The sequence below is a fragment of the Talpa occidentalis genome, unplaced genomic scaffold (genome assembly GCF_014898055.3).
Source record: "Talpa occidentalis isolate TD23 unplaced genomic scaffold, MPIMG_talOcc4v2.1 talOcc4.6, whole genome shotgun sequence".
NCBI classification, from domain to species: Eukaryota; Metazoa; Chordata; class Mammalia; order Eulipotyphla; family Talpidae; genus Talpa; species Talpa occidentalis.
In genome coordinates, this window is record NW_023604972.1 from 54,011,566 (window position 1) to 54,026,192 (window position 14,627).

A 14,627-nucleotide genomic window follows, 5' to 3' on the forward strand; every position below is an offset into this window, starting at 1 on the left:
TTTGTGTTGATGCGGCGGATGGCAGAACCCATTTAGAATAGGCAGGTTTGCGGGGCTTGGGCTGCCCCTCTCCCTGTCCTACAACAGATCCTCTGTAACAGGAGAAAAAAAAATGACAGCCAACCTACTAATTCTGCATTTGAGTCCTGGAGAACAAAGTTTTGATAGGATTATACAAAAACAATGAGAAGCAAAGTTACACAGATCTTAGAGAACGTCCTATTCATAATATATGAAAGGTTTGGCGCGGTAAAGAAAAGGAGAGCCAGGCTAAATTTCTCAAAGAAAGGGAAAATTTATTGCGCCCCGGGCGGACCTCATGGACCCAAGGTGGGGGTCGGTGAAGTTGCGCACGTTGTCGGGGGAGGCAGGCTTTTATAGGGTAAGGAGAGGTCAGGTGGGAAACTGGGTTCATAAGGCGGGGAAAAGGTTTGTAGGGCAGGGGGAGGTTCTTTGTCTGAATTCTCTAGGCAGGCTTCTGCATTCCTGCCCCCAGGTGGGTTTCCTGGCGGGCTTTTGCATTCTGGCCTCCTGCATCGACCTTTCAATAGATACTTGCAATATATTTTGAAATCAATAAATAGCACTGATGTGAACCCAACTCTGATTTTAGTATTTGGTGTATGAGATAATTTATTGCTTTAATTTGTTGGAGTGTTACAATACTTATAGTTTTCATACAGTTTTAAGAAAAATAGGGAAGTTTATTGCCACTTGTAACTCCACATAAAGGGGAAAAAGAGTCAATGACATCTCAGTAGGAACTTCTTTAAAAGTCTCATATGTAAAACCACAACAAACATTCTTAATTGTAAGACGAATTCAATTCTAAGTACATTATCACACAAGACAGGAAAAAAATTATCAAGTTTACATTTGTAAGAGTAGTTTATACAGTTTCAACAATCTTTAAGCGTTTAACAGCATTGTCAGTTCAAAATTTGAGAAATAAGAGAATACTCATTCGAAACAGTATGAAGTTTATTCAAACAAAAAATAGTTACACAGAACATAGCAAAATTAGTTAAAAATAAAATCAAGCAATTTGTTTTTAAAGTGACAGTGCAATATAGTAAAGCAGTGGCTAATGACTACAGGGAAGAACCATACAAAATACCTAGAAATAGCTCTAGCAATATGCAAATTTTAACTTTTTTTCTATTAACTTCAAAATTTTAGCTGCATTTTATATCACTTTTTGGTAGGTTACAGGCCTCAGAGCTAAGTGGCCATCTTCTCTAAAAATTCCCTCTTTCTAGGAGTACCATCTCTCAACAGCATGATTCTTTTAGTCTGGTTCTCATTTCATATCTCAAGAATGTGTTTTCAGTAAACTATGCATATTGACTGCACCATTTATTTTTTCATACCTTTGTCAGGTCATTCAAGGCTATGCTTCTGACTGGTTGTGCATCAACTAACAAAAATAGTCACATGTCCTCTTTACTTTATTTCCCATTTGAGTTCACATTTTGTGGGTACTGAGAGTACCAACTTAGTACGACTACTGCATAATAAAAATCAGAAATGGAAATGTAAGATCTTTATGCCCCTAAGCTCTATATATACAACAAAGGCAGCAATGTTTTTTAAAAAAAGACATTTTAAATAATCTTAGAAACAATGAGACCAAGATATCCTCCGCCACAAAAATATATCAAACATACTACTAACCATAGGAAGACAAACATTATAATACAAGAACTCTATTAAATATGAGAAATAGATAACTGAAGTCAGATTCTGAGACCTATTTTCCACATTCAGCCAGCTGTAACCAGTCCAGTCAGAGGTATAGAATTAAATGATTTTGGGATTGACTAAAGTATGGTTACAGTTATGTAAGAGAACACCAGCTCATATGCAGCAATGGCTGATGACAAAAAATTGCATAATTTGGGAACTTTTAAATGTGCTCAATGAAAAACTTTTATCTGCTAGCCTGAGCCCTTACAATTTCTTTCTTTTTTTGGGTCTCATAAACCCGAACAAGCACTGATTTGTAATGGGGCTTTTGTCCCTATTGTACTGACAAGCCCATGCTGCCATGTGGTGAGACACATCACAGATACTAGGTAATAAACTTCAGGGCTAGCTGGATAGCGGCAGTGTTCTTCATTGCCCCAGCTTCGCTGCGACCCACAGGACTGACCAGCAGTGAACTGCACTAAATCTAAGGCATGACTAAAGGAAAATTTAGGAAGGCCTGAAAGAAAAATACCAAGATGCATTGCAAATACAAAATAGAATGCTTTAATGTTCTTAATATATATAAAAATATACATAAATAGGTTATTTATAATGCTAGTTTAAATTATGAAGAACTGTTAATTCAGTGGTATATCAATATCCTGGCTTCAAATTAATATGTTGAAATATTTTCAATTAAAGTTTAATAAATATATTGAAGGGGATTAAATATAATAATTGTAACAACAATTTCTTTTATTGGTAATGACAGACTTGAACTAGTAAGTAAACTGCAGTCTATAAAGGTGTTTTTTTAATGCATCCATTTTCTTTTTTTTTTCTTCAAAGATTTATTTATTTTTATACAAGAGCTAGGGTATAGGCCAGAGGCGAGGGAGGGTGAGAGGACTCACCAGAGACAGATCAGGGAGCAGAACAGGCAGATGACTGAAAACACTGCTGAGAGGAGCAGCGGGAGTGACAGGAGAGGTCTGCCACACCATGTGGGAATCTCCCTGGCCGGCTAAGAATCAAACCCGCGCTGCAGAGGCTGTGGACAGCTTCACAGTGCTGCACTCAACCCGCTGCGCCACCAGGGAGGCCCAAAGCATTCATTTTCTGATAGTAAGTCCAGATTCTGTACAATTTGTAAAACCAAGAAGATGGCAAGCAGCAAAATTTAAAAAAAGAAAATTGGGTTCTAAGTCAAATGATTAAATCAAAGACAAACACTAAACATGTTTTCTGATGCCCTTATTAGGGAGTCATAGCACCATCCCTTCTCAAAGTCTTTCCACCGGACAGGAGAACAACATCTACTCTAAAGCTTTCTCCTCTAATATTTCCTCTGATTCAATTTTTGCTTACTACAAAACACATCCTTTGTACATGAGATGAAAAAATAAGTGTTAATTAATTCATATAGAATTAGTTCAGCTAGGTTTTTTTTTTTTTTCAGCTAGGTTTTTAGATGACCTAATAATTCAAACAGAAATTAAAGTCTTCTTACAGCACTCCTACAAGAGTCTGAAAATGTAACCAAGTGGTACTCAGAAAGATGAAACATTTTTTCTATCTCTGTAAATATCCAAGAAATTGAAAAACCAACGCCTAGAAAAACAGCAGGGTATAAATTCATCAGCACCAAGTAGAAATGATCTTCAAAAGGTCTCTTATATGTCCCAGTATTGTGTTGGTGAACAGGTTCTAATCTACCCTCTATGAAAAATCTGCTTCAGGGTAACATCTTTAGGCAAAAGAAAAGGTAAAACTCAGTGAAATGACCTGGCTTTACATTTTGATCAATCCAAGGCATTACAAGGTTTTGGCACTACTTTAAAAATTTTCCAGAGAAGGTATGCTTTCAGGTTAGACTCTCTTCCTTCCCTACTCCAATTATTTACTAAAATGGAAAGTATCAAATTGAACTTTGTAATTCTTCAACTACCAATGCAGAAATTGCATTTAGTTACAACAGTTTACATTTAAATAAGACCTTAGTAGCAGTTTGAACTGTTTAAAGGTAGTCACACAAAGTTCTGGTTGTCTTTCTTGTCTTCAGTTATGACTAAATAATAGTTGATGGTTGGAATTCAAATCACATACAATCAACCACATTATTGGATCCATGACCTACATCTCGAATTTGGCTAGTTAAACAGGCACACACGGCTACACCTGCTCCAGCTCTACAGTGAGACACAGATCCAACAAGTTCCCACCTGAAAAGAGAAAAAATGTTATGGGATTGATTTTGAAAGACAGCAAGCTTCCTGAGGGAGATAAAATATCCCAAAGGTTTTATGTTAACAACCACATTTAGCAGCATTTTAGCATTCTGAAGTAATCTGTTACTGAAATACTCCATTAAAACACAGAGAAAACAGAAAATTACCTATTCAGTACTGGATCAAATGCTTCTACTGTATTTAAGTATGCGTTGCCATTGTGACCACCAACTGCAAAGATTTTGCCCATCACTGTTGCAATCCCCACTCCACCCCTGGGAGTGGTAAGTGCTGCCACATAATCCCACTTGTTGCTTCGAGGGTCGTATCGCTCAACTGAACTCAGAGGAGAATTATCATCAAAACCACCTATATAAAGAAAGATTTTAAAAACAGTATTACATTTCAGAGATGTTAATTACTAAATCTCAATTCTATAGCTTCCACAACATAATCTTAAAAACATTTAGAAAGCAGAGAAAATATTTCCCTTAACACCTCTCACCACTCCAACCCCAATAGACATTTTCTGCAATTCAAAAGAATTTTTGTGTTTTACTTCAATAGTAGGATGAAAATCTTAAAGCAGGAAAAACTAGAATCCTTGTATCTAAGCAGATAATTTAGTAGGAAAGCAAAACAAAACACAAGCATTTAGGTATTTTGTTCTATGGCTCCTAGGGATAAGCAAGACAATATTGAGATTCCTTCTCTCTGAGTGCACAGTATTATACTTTTATTTTATTTAAAGATTATTTATTTATACAAAAACTGGGGTACAGGCCAGAAGCGCGGGAGGATGAAAGGATTCACCAGAGACAGAGTGGGGAACAGAACAGGCATATTGACGAAATACACTGCTGAGGGGAGTAGCGCGCGAGACAGGAGAGGTCTGCCACGCCATGTGGGACCCTCAACGGCCAGCTGGAATCGAACTGGTGCTGCATAGGCTGCGGACAGCCTCACAGCACTGCGCTCAACCGCCTGCACCACCAGGGGAGGCCCTATTATATTTTTAAATAGTAAGCGCTGGAGAAGAAAATTAACTACATCAAGTCATTTACCGCCAGTTAGACATGTTTTCCAACTTTCGTTTAATAATATAATTGCCATGATCACAGAGATGCTGGACTATTATTGAACTCTTACCAGCCAGCACTACATCTTCATTTTATATTTTCTCGATGGTAACAATCTTCTCTATAGGTCACTCTAACAGTGTTATGTATTATAATCCAGAGATTAAATATAGGGACTATTATTTTGACAGTGCTCTTTCCTTTAAAAATAAATGTCTCGGGCCTCCCCAGTGGCTCAGCGGTTGAGCACTGGGTTGCGAAGCTGCCTGCAGCCTCTGCAGCTCTGGTTCGATCCCTGGCTGCTCCCCGGCCACTGGAGGAGGGTCCCACATGGCGCGCAGACCTCTCCTGCCACCCGCTGCTCCCCTCAGCAGTGTACTTCGATCCTTCTGCCTGTTCTGCTCCCCGCTCTGGCTCTGGTGAATTCTCTCACCCTCCCCACGCTTCTGACTGTACCCAGTGCTTGTATAAATATATAATTTTTTTAAATAAATAAATAAAAATAAATGTCTCTTTTTAAGCTCCATCTCAGTCACATTGAGCAATAGCTCTCTTGGTGACTAAGCCTATCTTCCTAAGAAAAAGTGCTGATATTATAAGCAGTCTATTTGTAAACAATGTCAGTAAAAAAATAAATCAACTTCTTTAATGGGTTTAGTTTAATGAAATCAACCTAACTAAGGTATAATTTACCAAAAATTCCGTGAGTTTTGACATACGTACATAGTAGTATCATCACTACAATAACCATGACAAAACCCTTTTTTTCATTAAAATAAAGGTTTTAATTTTACTTATAGCTCATGCTAATATAAAAGATCAAGTTTTCAATAGTTACCTTTTTTGTAGTTTTCTTATCCACTGTCTACCTGTCATTTCCCTAGGTAAAACACGTAAATTTATAATAAAGAATTCAAAGAAAAGGAATAGAAAAGGCAGATGCAATTAGCTTGCTAGACTTGTGCAGAGATGCCTTTGACCTTATTCCAATCAGTTCTACCTGTTTTAAATACATTTAAGTGACCAAGAGGAAGGTTTCTGTTTTAACTATAAAGGCCCTCCAAATTAAAAAATAACAGTAAAAATGATACTCTGCTGATATATATGTGTCAATGTCCATGCTAGATAGGGAGCTAGGAAAAGTAGTTTACTGTAAGGTTTCTGGTCTCTCACAGAACCCAGTTAAAATTCCAGTCTTGCAACATGTTTAGACATGCGACTATGAGTAAATTATTCACTATCTCTGACTACCTTACATAACTGCTGTGATGATCAACAAGATAAAAAGCTACATTATGTTATTTCTCTTCTTCCTCAATACAAAGGCATTCTTCTATCATTTGAAGATCTTTAAATGCTAACAATACCCCACTCTTACTGCAAACTGTAAGTTAGGTAACACCAATTTACATCAACTTTAAGTAAAGGGGACATATGCTAATGACAACCTCCAGGAACTAATTTCCTCTTCTGCAAAAGCAGAGGAACACTGAAAGAGGGTTGCAACACTGCAACCCTTTAACTGGGCAACTATAAAGTACAAGATGTGGTTTGAGATGCTTATCATATATTATCTCTAATTCTTAAAACAATTCTGAAAGATAGGCATTATTATTATTCCTATTTGATAGTCCATTAATGTCTTGTTACTGGAAGTGTGTTGAGTGGACACAGGTAGCACCCATTATTACGTGGGAGCTGTCTGAAACACAGAATCTGGGCTCCCCTCTTGCATTTACCAGTATTTTCAGATTGTTCATATGCATATTAAAGTTTGAGAAAACAATGCTCTATGGTCCCCTTTGAGTATACAACTCAGTAAGTCAAAAAGCAATATAAAGATGCCAACAGCCACTATGCATATGAAGTATTGATGTTTGTTTAGTCAATAGTTCTCTTGAAATGAACGTGAGAAAAATATGTCTTAAATCATCTAAAGATTTTAGCAAAGCAATTTCAATTTGTGCCCTTACATTAAAAAATAATGTGAGAAGAGCAAAAGAGGGAAGGGTTGAACTCAAGGGACTTTGATGACGGTTCATGGGTGATACAGTGGTGGGAGAACTACGGGAATTACAATGATGTAAGGAAAAAAATTTAATTAATTAAAGAAATAATGTGAACCTTAAAAACTCAAAAGCAAATCTTAAGACTGTTTCCACTTGAGCCTAAAGGAAATATGATTTTCATTGTGCTGTTTTACGTCACTGTCATTGTGTGGACATGTACTCCCATAATAAACCAGAGAAATACCATCCACTTACCAACAACATACAAGCAACCATGAAGCTCACTAACTCCATTGCCTGCTCTTCGTTGACCCATTTCTTTAACTTCTATCCACTTATCCAGATGTGGATCATACCTTTCCACACTAGATAAAGAAGCTACTCCATCATTGCCACCTACTGCATAAACATGGTTCTAAAAACAAACAAACATGACATTAGATTTTGAGTTGATCTGTATATATTGTCCCAATACTGTATTGTATGTATTTGTATATATTGTCCCAATACTGCAGAATGTGCAAGAAAGCAGTATTTCATGAAATATGGTGTGCAATCAGTATTGGCATACTGGAGATATGAATTTTCAGTTAGGGATGTAATACAGTGAAATAATGAACAAATTACCACATAACTTACTACAAGAGCCACAGAGCCAACTCCTCCACGGGGAGTGTTCATTGGTGCCACTGTACTCCACTGATCAGATTCTATATCATATCTTTCCACATCGTTGAAGCAAGTATTGTCATCTAATCCTCCAATTGCATAAATTGGGCCACCTAAGGAGGCCAAGGCAATCCCTCGCCTGCAAAGACAATAAAACATACTTTAACATCTGGGTTTGTTCCCAGAATAAAAGCAGCAAAAAAAATTGCGCTAATTCAAGTGATTTATCACATTATGCTTCAAAGTGATGATTTCCAATTATTTTTAGAATTATCAAAGCTTCTGAATAGATGGCTACAGGGTTGCCAAATTTTGCAACTGTGTGAGCCTTGTGTAGTTTATAATACAAGGCCTACATAGATTACTTCAGTCAAATGAAATAATAAAAATCCAACAAAATATTATTAACAGAGTCCAAAACATTCAATTAGTAAAACACACAGCTGCATAATTGAGAGGTTAATGAACTGATAGCAGTGGTGTACTACAAAGAAGTCAATTTTTATTTCTAAATTATTGTAATTGCAGAACATGTTTTGTTGTAAGACACAAAGAAACATAATTTTTACATTGTAAGTTTTATATCACATTGCTTTACTTCTCAAGAACATTTATTTCTCTTTTTGGAAAGGAAGATTTCATTGTAATGACGACTGGGAAAAATTGTATCAATTTCTTAAAAATCAAAGTTTATTCTATAATCTTCTCTGTCACTACCTTGGTATGTACTTTGGATAAGGTTGTCTATTTTATAAACTTCTACTATCTTGCTTCTTCATCTATAATTCACTTGCAAGAGTAGATACAGTTGACATTAATGAGTTACTATAAACACTTAGAATAGTGACGTCCAATATTTAATACTATGTATTACCTATTATTATTATAAGAGCTGCTGTTCTGAGATTCTAAGAGTATCCTAGGAAACAATTCTTAAAAATATTATTTCTTTTGGTCTTTTAAACTTCCTTTCTCTTGAGTATAAAGCAATGACTTACAAAATACTGTGTTTATAAAGATTCTTCAGGTGTGTGAACACATGTGTGCACTCTAGAACATAAGGGTGTTACATTATGGCAGAATTAAGTATACCTAATAATTCCTCACCACCTCTACATCCCAAACCACAAGCACATATGATATTACTGACAATTTCCTATTCCTTAAAATTCTTCTCTTGATTTTCATGATACTGTATTTTGAGATCACGCTTGTATCTCTGGCTGGTGTTTCTCAGTTTCCTTTATCAATGCTTTCTCTACTTCATCATTAATTATGTTCCTTAAAGTTTCCCAGCATTTTATACTCTCTCTCCCTAGGCAGTTTCATTCTTTCCATGGATTTTCATATTTCCAGACATATATCCAACTTCAATTTCAAATCTGTCTTGCTTTCTCTTCAGTCTCAACTTTAATATGAAATTAAACTCTCTACCTACTTCTCTGAGGCAGAAGTTTAAGGTGTACCCACCCAACCATTACATTCACCTTCAGGTTTAATTTCCATGGCTTTGCTACATCTAATGGTAAAAGAGTGGTTATCTGGGCAAACATCTGTCCATGACACAAGACTTATAGAAGTAGAGTCTTCTCTAGCTGGTACAGGTTTCTCCCATATACTGAAGTACTAAGTTCTACTGGTATGATTTGGTAGGATATTTTTTGGGTCTCAGAATGCTATTATCATTAATTAATTAATTTTTTAAAGATTTATTTATGCATACAAGAACTGGGGTACAGGCCAGAGGTGTGGTGGGTGAGAGACAGAGCGGGGAACAGAATAGGCAGACTGACTGAAATACACTGCTGAGGGGAGCAGCGGGCAAGTCAGGAGAGGTCTGCTGCGCCATGTGGGTCACCTCCCTGGCCAGGGATTAAACCCGTGCTGCAATGATTGTGGACAGCTTCATAGGTTGTCTTAATCCCTTGCGTCACCAGGGAGGCCCTATTACCATTAATTTATATGACATAATTGTTAAACAGTCCCAGACCCAAAATTAACCTATCAAATCATACCAAATAGAATGTTTTACTTTCAGTTACCAGGGAAAACCTGTATCAGGAGAAGAGTCAGAAACTCAGAGGTGGATACTGCACACTGTAGCTTGTCTGAAAATAGAGGAGTCTACCTCGGAAGGCACTGAGAGCGGCCTGTAGGAACTGAGAGTGACATCTAGCTTACAGTAAACATGAGAAACTCAGTCTTATAATCACTAAATTCTACCAATAACGTAAATGATGCTGGGAACAGTTTCTTCCTCACAGCCTACAGATAAGGGCCCAGCCCAGCCAACACCTTGATTTTAGCCTTGTGAGATCCTAAGTGGAAAGCCCAGTCAAACCAACTGGACTTCTAAAATAAATAAATCATGGGAGATATAAAGTATAGCATGACAACTCTAGTTGATACTACTGTATTACATATTTCAAAGTTGCTGAGAGGAGATCTTAAAAGTTCTGATGGTAAGAAAAAGATTTTAGGGCCTCCCCGGTGGCGCAGCGGTTGAGCGCTGGGTTGCGAATCTGCCCGCGGCCTCTGCGGCGCCAGTTCAATCCCCGGCTGATCCCCGGCCACCGGAGGAGGGTCCCACATGGCGCGCAGACCTCTCCTGCCGCCCGCTGCTCCCCTCAGCAGTGTACTTCGGTCCTTCTGCCTATTCTGCTCCCCGCTCTGGCTCTGGTGAATTCTCTCACCCTCCCGCACTTCTGACTGTACCCAGTGCTTGTATAAACCAACCAACCAACCAACCAAATAAATAAATAAAACATGCCTCTATAAAAAAAAAAAAAAATAAATGTAGTTTGACTTTAAAAAAAAAAAAAAGAAAAAGATTTTATAACTATGTAAGGTGATTTATATTAGATTATTGTGGTAATCATTTCACAATAAAAACATACAAATGGATGTTATTTTAAGCTGTTGAGTTTATGTAACTGGTTACAAAGCAATAGAAATTCAGCCATCACAAAACAAAAAATTTATTCTGAGACAACTTGTTTTTCCCAATTCAGAAAACCATACCACAATCCATATCCAGTTAAGTCAGAAATGGAAGGATGATCCTTGAACAGCCTCATTTTTCTCTCTACCTCCCACATCTAATTAGCATAAAATCCTGCTCTACACTTTTGCACTATCTCTCAATTATGTCCTCTCTTCTTTATCCCAACTTGAAATCTTACTGCAGAATGGGGGAAAGGGGAGGGAGTAAGGGAGGGAGAGTAGAACAAATAAGGAGGGGAGCAGAAGGGTCTATAGTGACGGACTAGAGGTTCTTTGGTGGTGGGCACACTATGGCAACAATACCTGAGGGGGGGGTCATATGCTTTAATTATGGCAACAATGATGTAAACTAATGTTAACTCAATTAAGAAAAATAAAAGATACAAAGGGCTATGAACCAGAGAACAATAAAAATAAAAATCTTCAGCAGACTGCTGCATTTACCAACATATACCACAATTTACCATAGGTGATAATTCTAAATATTAATGCTAATAATAACAAAAATAATGAAAACAGAAACTGAGGGATAATTTCTTAAAAAATTGAACTACACCTTAGTCCTAAAGTTGGTATCTTATTTAATAAGGAAACACTAGACATTTCCAATGTCATCAGGAACATTACAAAAACACTATCTCTGCTAGTAGTATCTATTAAATTATTGGCCAATACAATTAGATAAGAATATGCCAATTACTCTAGTAACAATGCATGGAAAAATTGGTAAAAGTTCAATAAGGCCTCCAGACTAATTGATAACACTGTATAAGTATTAATTTCCTAGTTTCAATAATTGTATCACTATGATGTGTAAAATGGGAGCTGGGTGAAGAATACAGCAAAGGATTTCTGTACCTAAGCACTGTTGAGAACAGAACTGGAAATTCTCTGCTGTGGGTGGTTTCCTACACATTATAGGATTTTTAACAGCACCCTTATACTCTCCCAACTATGTGTCAGTAGCAACTTCCCAAACTCCTCGCTCCCAAATTTTGACAACCAAAAATATCTTCAGACATTGCCAAATGTTCCACAGAGGGAGTAAAATTATCTTTAGTTGAGAACCAATGGTATATAGGACCTCTATTTTTTGCTCTTTTTTTTGTTCTTTTTTTGCAATTTTGGGGAAAATCTAGAACTATTTCAAAATAAAAAGTTCTTAAAAATCTGCTCTAGATGAAAACTATGAGAATCATTATCATACTCAAAAACATGATGATCTTTTTAATTCTTAAAAAAATATAAAAAGTTGTAACAAAACATAACACTGAACATTTTACAAAATGTGCTTAAGTAGGTACTTAGCTTCTGAAAACATAAAAAGTATCAGCCCTCTGAATAATAGGAAACTTTATTTTCTAACATCAAATCAAAAGAAATTTCCATGTTCATCTACCTCTTTGTGTTCATTGATGCTTTCATCATCCATTTATTAGTGAGAGGATCAAACATCTCCATACTACCTAAGTGTTCATTTCCATCATGTCCACCCACTGCATACACTTTACCTGTCAAATAGAGAGGTGTTTCATTTTATTCCAAACAGTTTATATATAAATATTTATATAAGCAATATGTAATAGTATGACAAATTAATTTTCAGCAATTACTCTTCTGTTCAACATTATGTACAATGTCAGTTCAGAAGTCAAATGAAAATAAATATATGCTTCCACTTATTAAAAATCCCTTGGACCTACTATTTTACATAGAGTATTTAAATGCTTAAGCACTATCTTTCCCTGAGATTTCTCAACTTTTTATTACTTAATAGATGAAATCACTAATTATGCTTTCAAAAAATGTTTAATAAAATGGAAAAAAATGCCCTTAATGTAAATTTAAGAAAATATAAAGCCTTTGATACAGTGTGAGCAATCTTTTCCTAAGTGAAATAAAAATACACAAAGTAAAATTAAGACGATTACATAGTAAAATGTTAACTGTGACTACTGGGTTACAGATCATTTTTATTTTTTTTAAGCATTTACATTTCTTCCCACCAAAATTTTTATTTTTAGAATCAGAAAAGCCTAAAAAATGCCCTAACAATTGCAATTTATCTGCAATTTTTAGCAACCAGTAAAGAAAATTCTCATTGAACGAACAGGCATAAAAAAAGGATACATACTTATTATTTGGGTTCAATAATCATTTTTCTTCAGTTTGCTTCTTCCAATATAACTGAGATAATTCATTTTACCTCTTTAACTCCCTTTTCTCTGATATTCACCTCCTGTTAAGCACCTATATGCAAGCATCTGAGGGGCACTGCACAACTATGCAAGTAAATAATCACTACCCAAATATTTAGCAATTTTCTTAAAGAAATTCTCAAGGTTGAAATATTCAAAAAGAGCATTATGATCACCTGATGTGATTTAAGACAACAGTAGACCCACCTTCCACAGAAATTACACCCACATGTCGCCTTCGACTATTCATCTCTGGTCCAAAGAACCAACTGTTTTTGTTGACAGAATAGCATTCAATACTGCGAAATGGGTCACCAGATCCACCCCGACCACCAACACAAAATAGCACACCTACAGGTAAAGACACAAAATAGAGACAAAAATCATAGTTCTCTATGTATTTTTTAATTAGTATGGAAAAAATATTTAGGAAATAAAAATTTTAATGGCAGAAGGAAGTGAGCTGTATAAATATCAAATACCATTCAATGTCAGTATGTTACTAAACATCTATTTTTCATTTCATTCCCTCATTTGAATTTCTCAAATAAGATACATCACCAATCTCTGCTTGCTAACATTCTACAATATGGGTTATGCCAATTCTGTAAAATTATTCTTGCTATGGTCCTAACAAAATTCAGTAAACTCTTAATTTCTTACCGAACACAAATGCAACATTAAACATGTTGAGGACCCTGTTTTTTTTTTTTTTGAAACTCTTTAACTCTTCATTTCCATAATATCAGTCTCCTTTTACCTCCAGTTATTTCTCACCTATGTTTTCAATGTTTCAACCTTACCCTACTTCTCACATATTACATATTACTTCTCACATATCACATAGGAAAAGTTCGTTCCTTTATTTTAAATTCCACCTGTATCATAATTAGTCTTCCAATCTACAACTCCAAGCCACATTTCCACTTGATGTCTCACAGCCACCATGTTTAAAAGGATCTCCCTTACTCTGTATCTACACAACCTCTTCCTTCCCTAACATGTCCTCCCCTCTCTCTCTAGTCTGAATACCACACTGCCTTAGTTTAGGTTCTCATCAGCTAATACACAATTATTAAAAAATCCTATCCTTTCTCATTAGTCATCTTGTTGCTTTCAGATTATCAAAAGAGCAATCTAATTAGAAAGCTCTTTTCAGCAGCTTTCTATAACTTATATCAGTTCTTAAAAACTTCACTGAACCACTGAACTGTACATTTAAAAATAGTTAAAATGGCAAACTTTTTATGTAATATAGATCTTTCCACATTTTTTAAAATTCAAACTTTAGTGTAGTTCAGAATAAGCTGGAAGACATAAAACACATTATTGATGGACCTGATCCCAAAATCTTTAATTCAGTAGGTTTGGGTACAAAAAATTTCTATTTCTAGAAAGTTCTCAAGTGAATGCTGATACTACTGGTCGGGGGTCAACATTTTCCTCATACTTTGAGAAACAATGCCCTACAAGATAAAATTTTGGCAAAGCATAAGGGCTTTGCAGTGCCTCCCCTGATCTTCTCTCTCTCAAATGTCATGTTCCTGCAACATTAATGCTAATCCCTCTTTGTTCCAATAGCAACACACAGTATTGAAATGATCCATTGACAGAGCTGACAACTAACCAAAATCTAATTGAAGTCTGTGTGTTAAGCATTTATGAACTAATAAGGACAAGCACGGTGCCTGGCATGTAGTAGACATTCAATAAATGTAAAATGAAATGAATACAGCTCACTTGGACACCCAG

At 36.0% G+C, this 14,627-nt stretch overlaps 1 protein-coding gene across 1 annotated transcript in view; it reads right to left on the minus strand.

Moving 5' to 3' along the window:
* Positions 1-203: 203 nt before the first annotated feature.
* The window catches only part of KLHL8 (kelch like family member 8), a 36,577-nt gene continuing 22,153 nt past the window's right edge, over positions 204-14,627 (minus strand). Inside the window, exons 5-10 of the mRNA XM_037529391.2 lie at positions 13,083-13,226; positions 12,077-12,188; positions 7,645-7,813; positions 7,261-7,420; positions 4,085-4,286; positions 204-3,911 (exon numbers count right to left, since the gene is read on the minus strand). Of these exons, the coding sequence (XP_037385288.1) occupies positions 3,788-3,911; positions 4,085-4,286; positions 7,261-7,420; positions 7,645-7,813; positions 12,077-12,188; positions 13,083-13,226 (911 nt within the window). The 3' untranslated portion in view covers positions 204-3,787. The remainder of the gene's footprint in view (positions 3,912-4,084; positions 4,287-7,260; positions 7,421-7,644; positions 7,814-12,076; positions 12,189-13,082; positions 13,227-14,627) is intronic.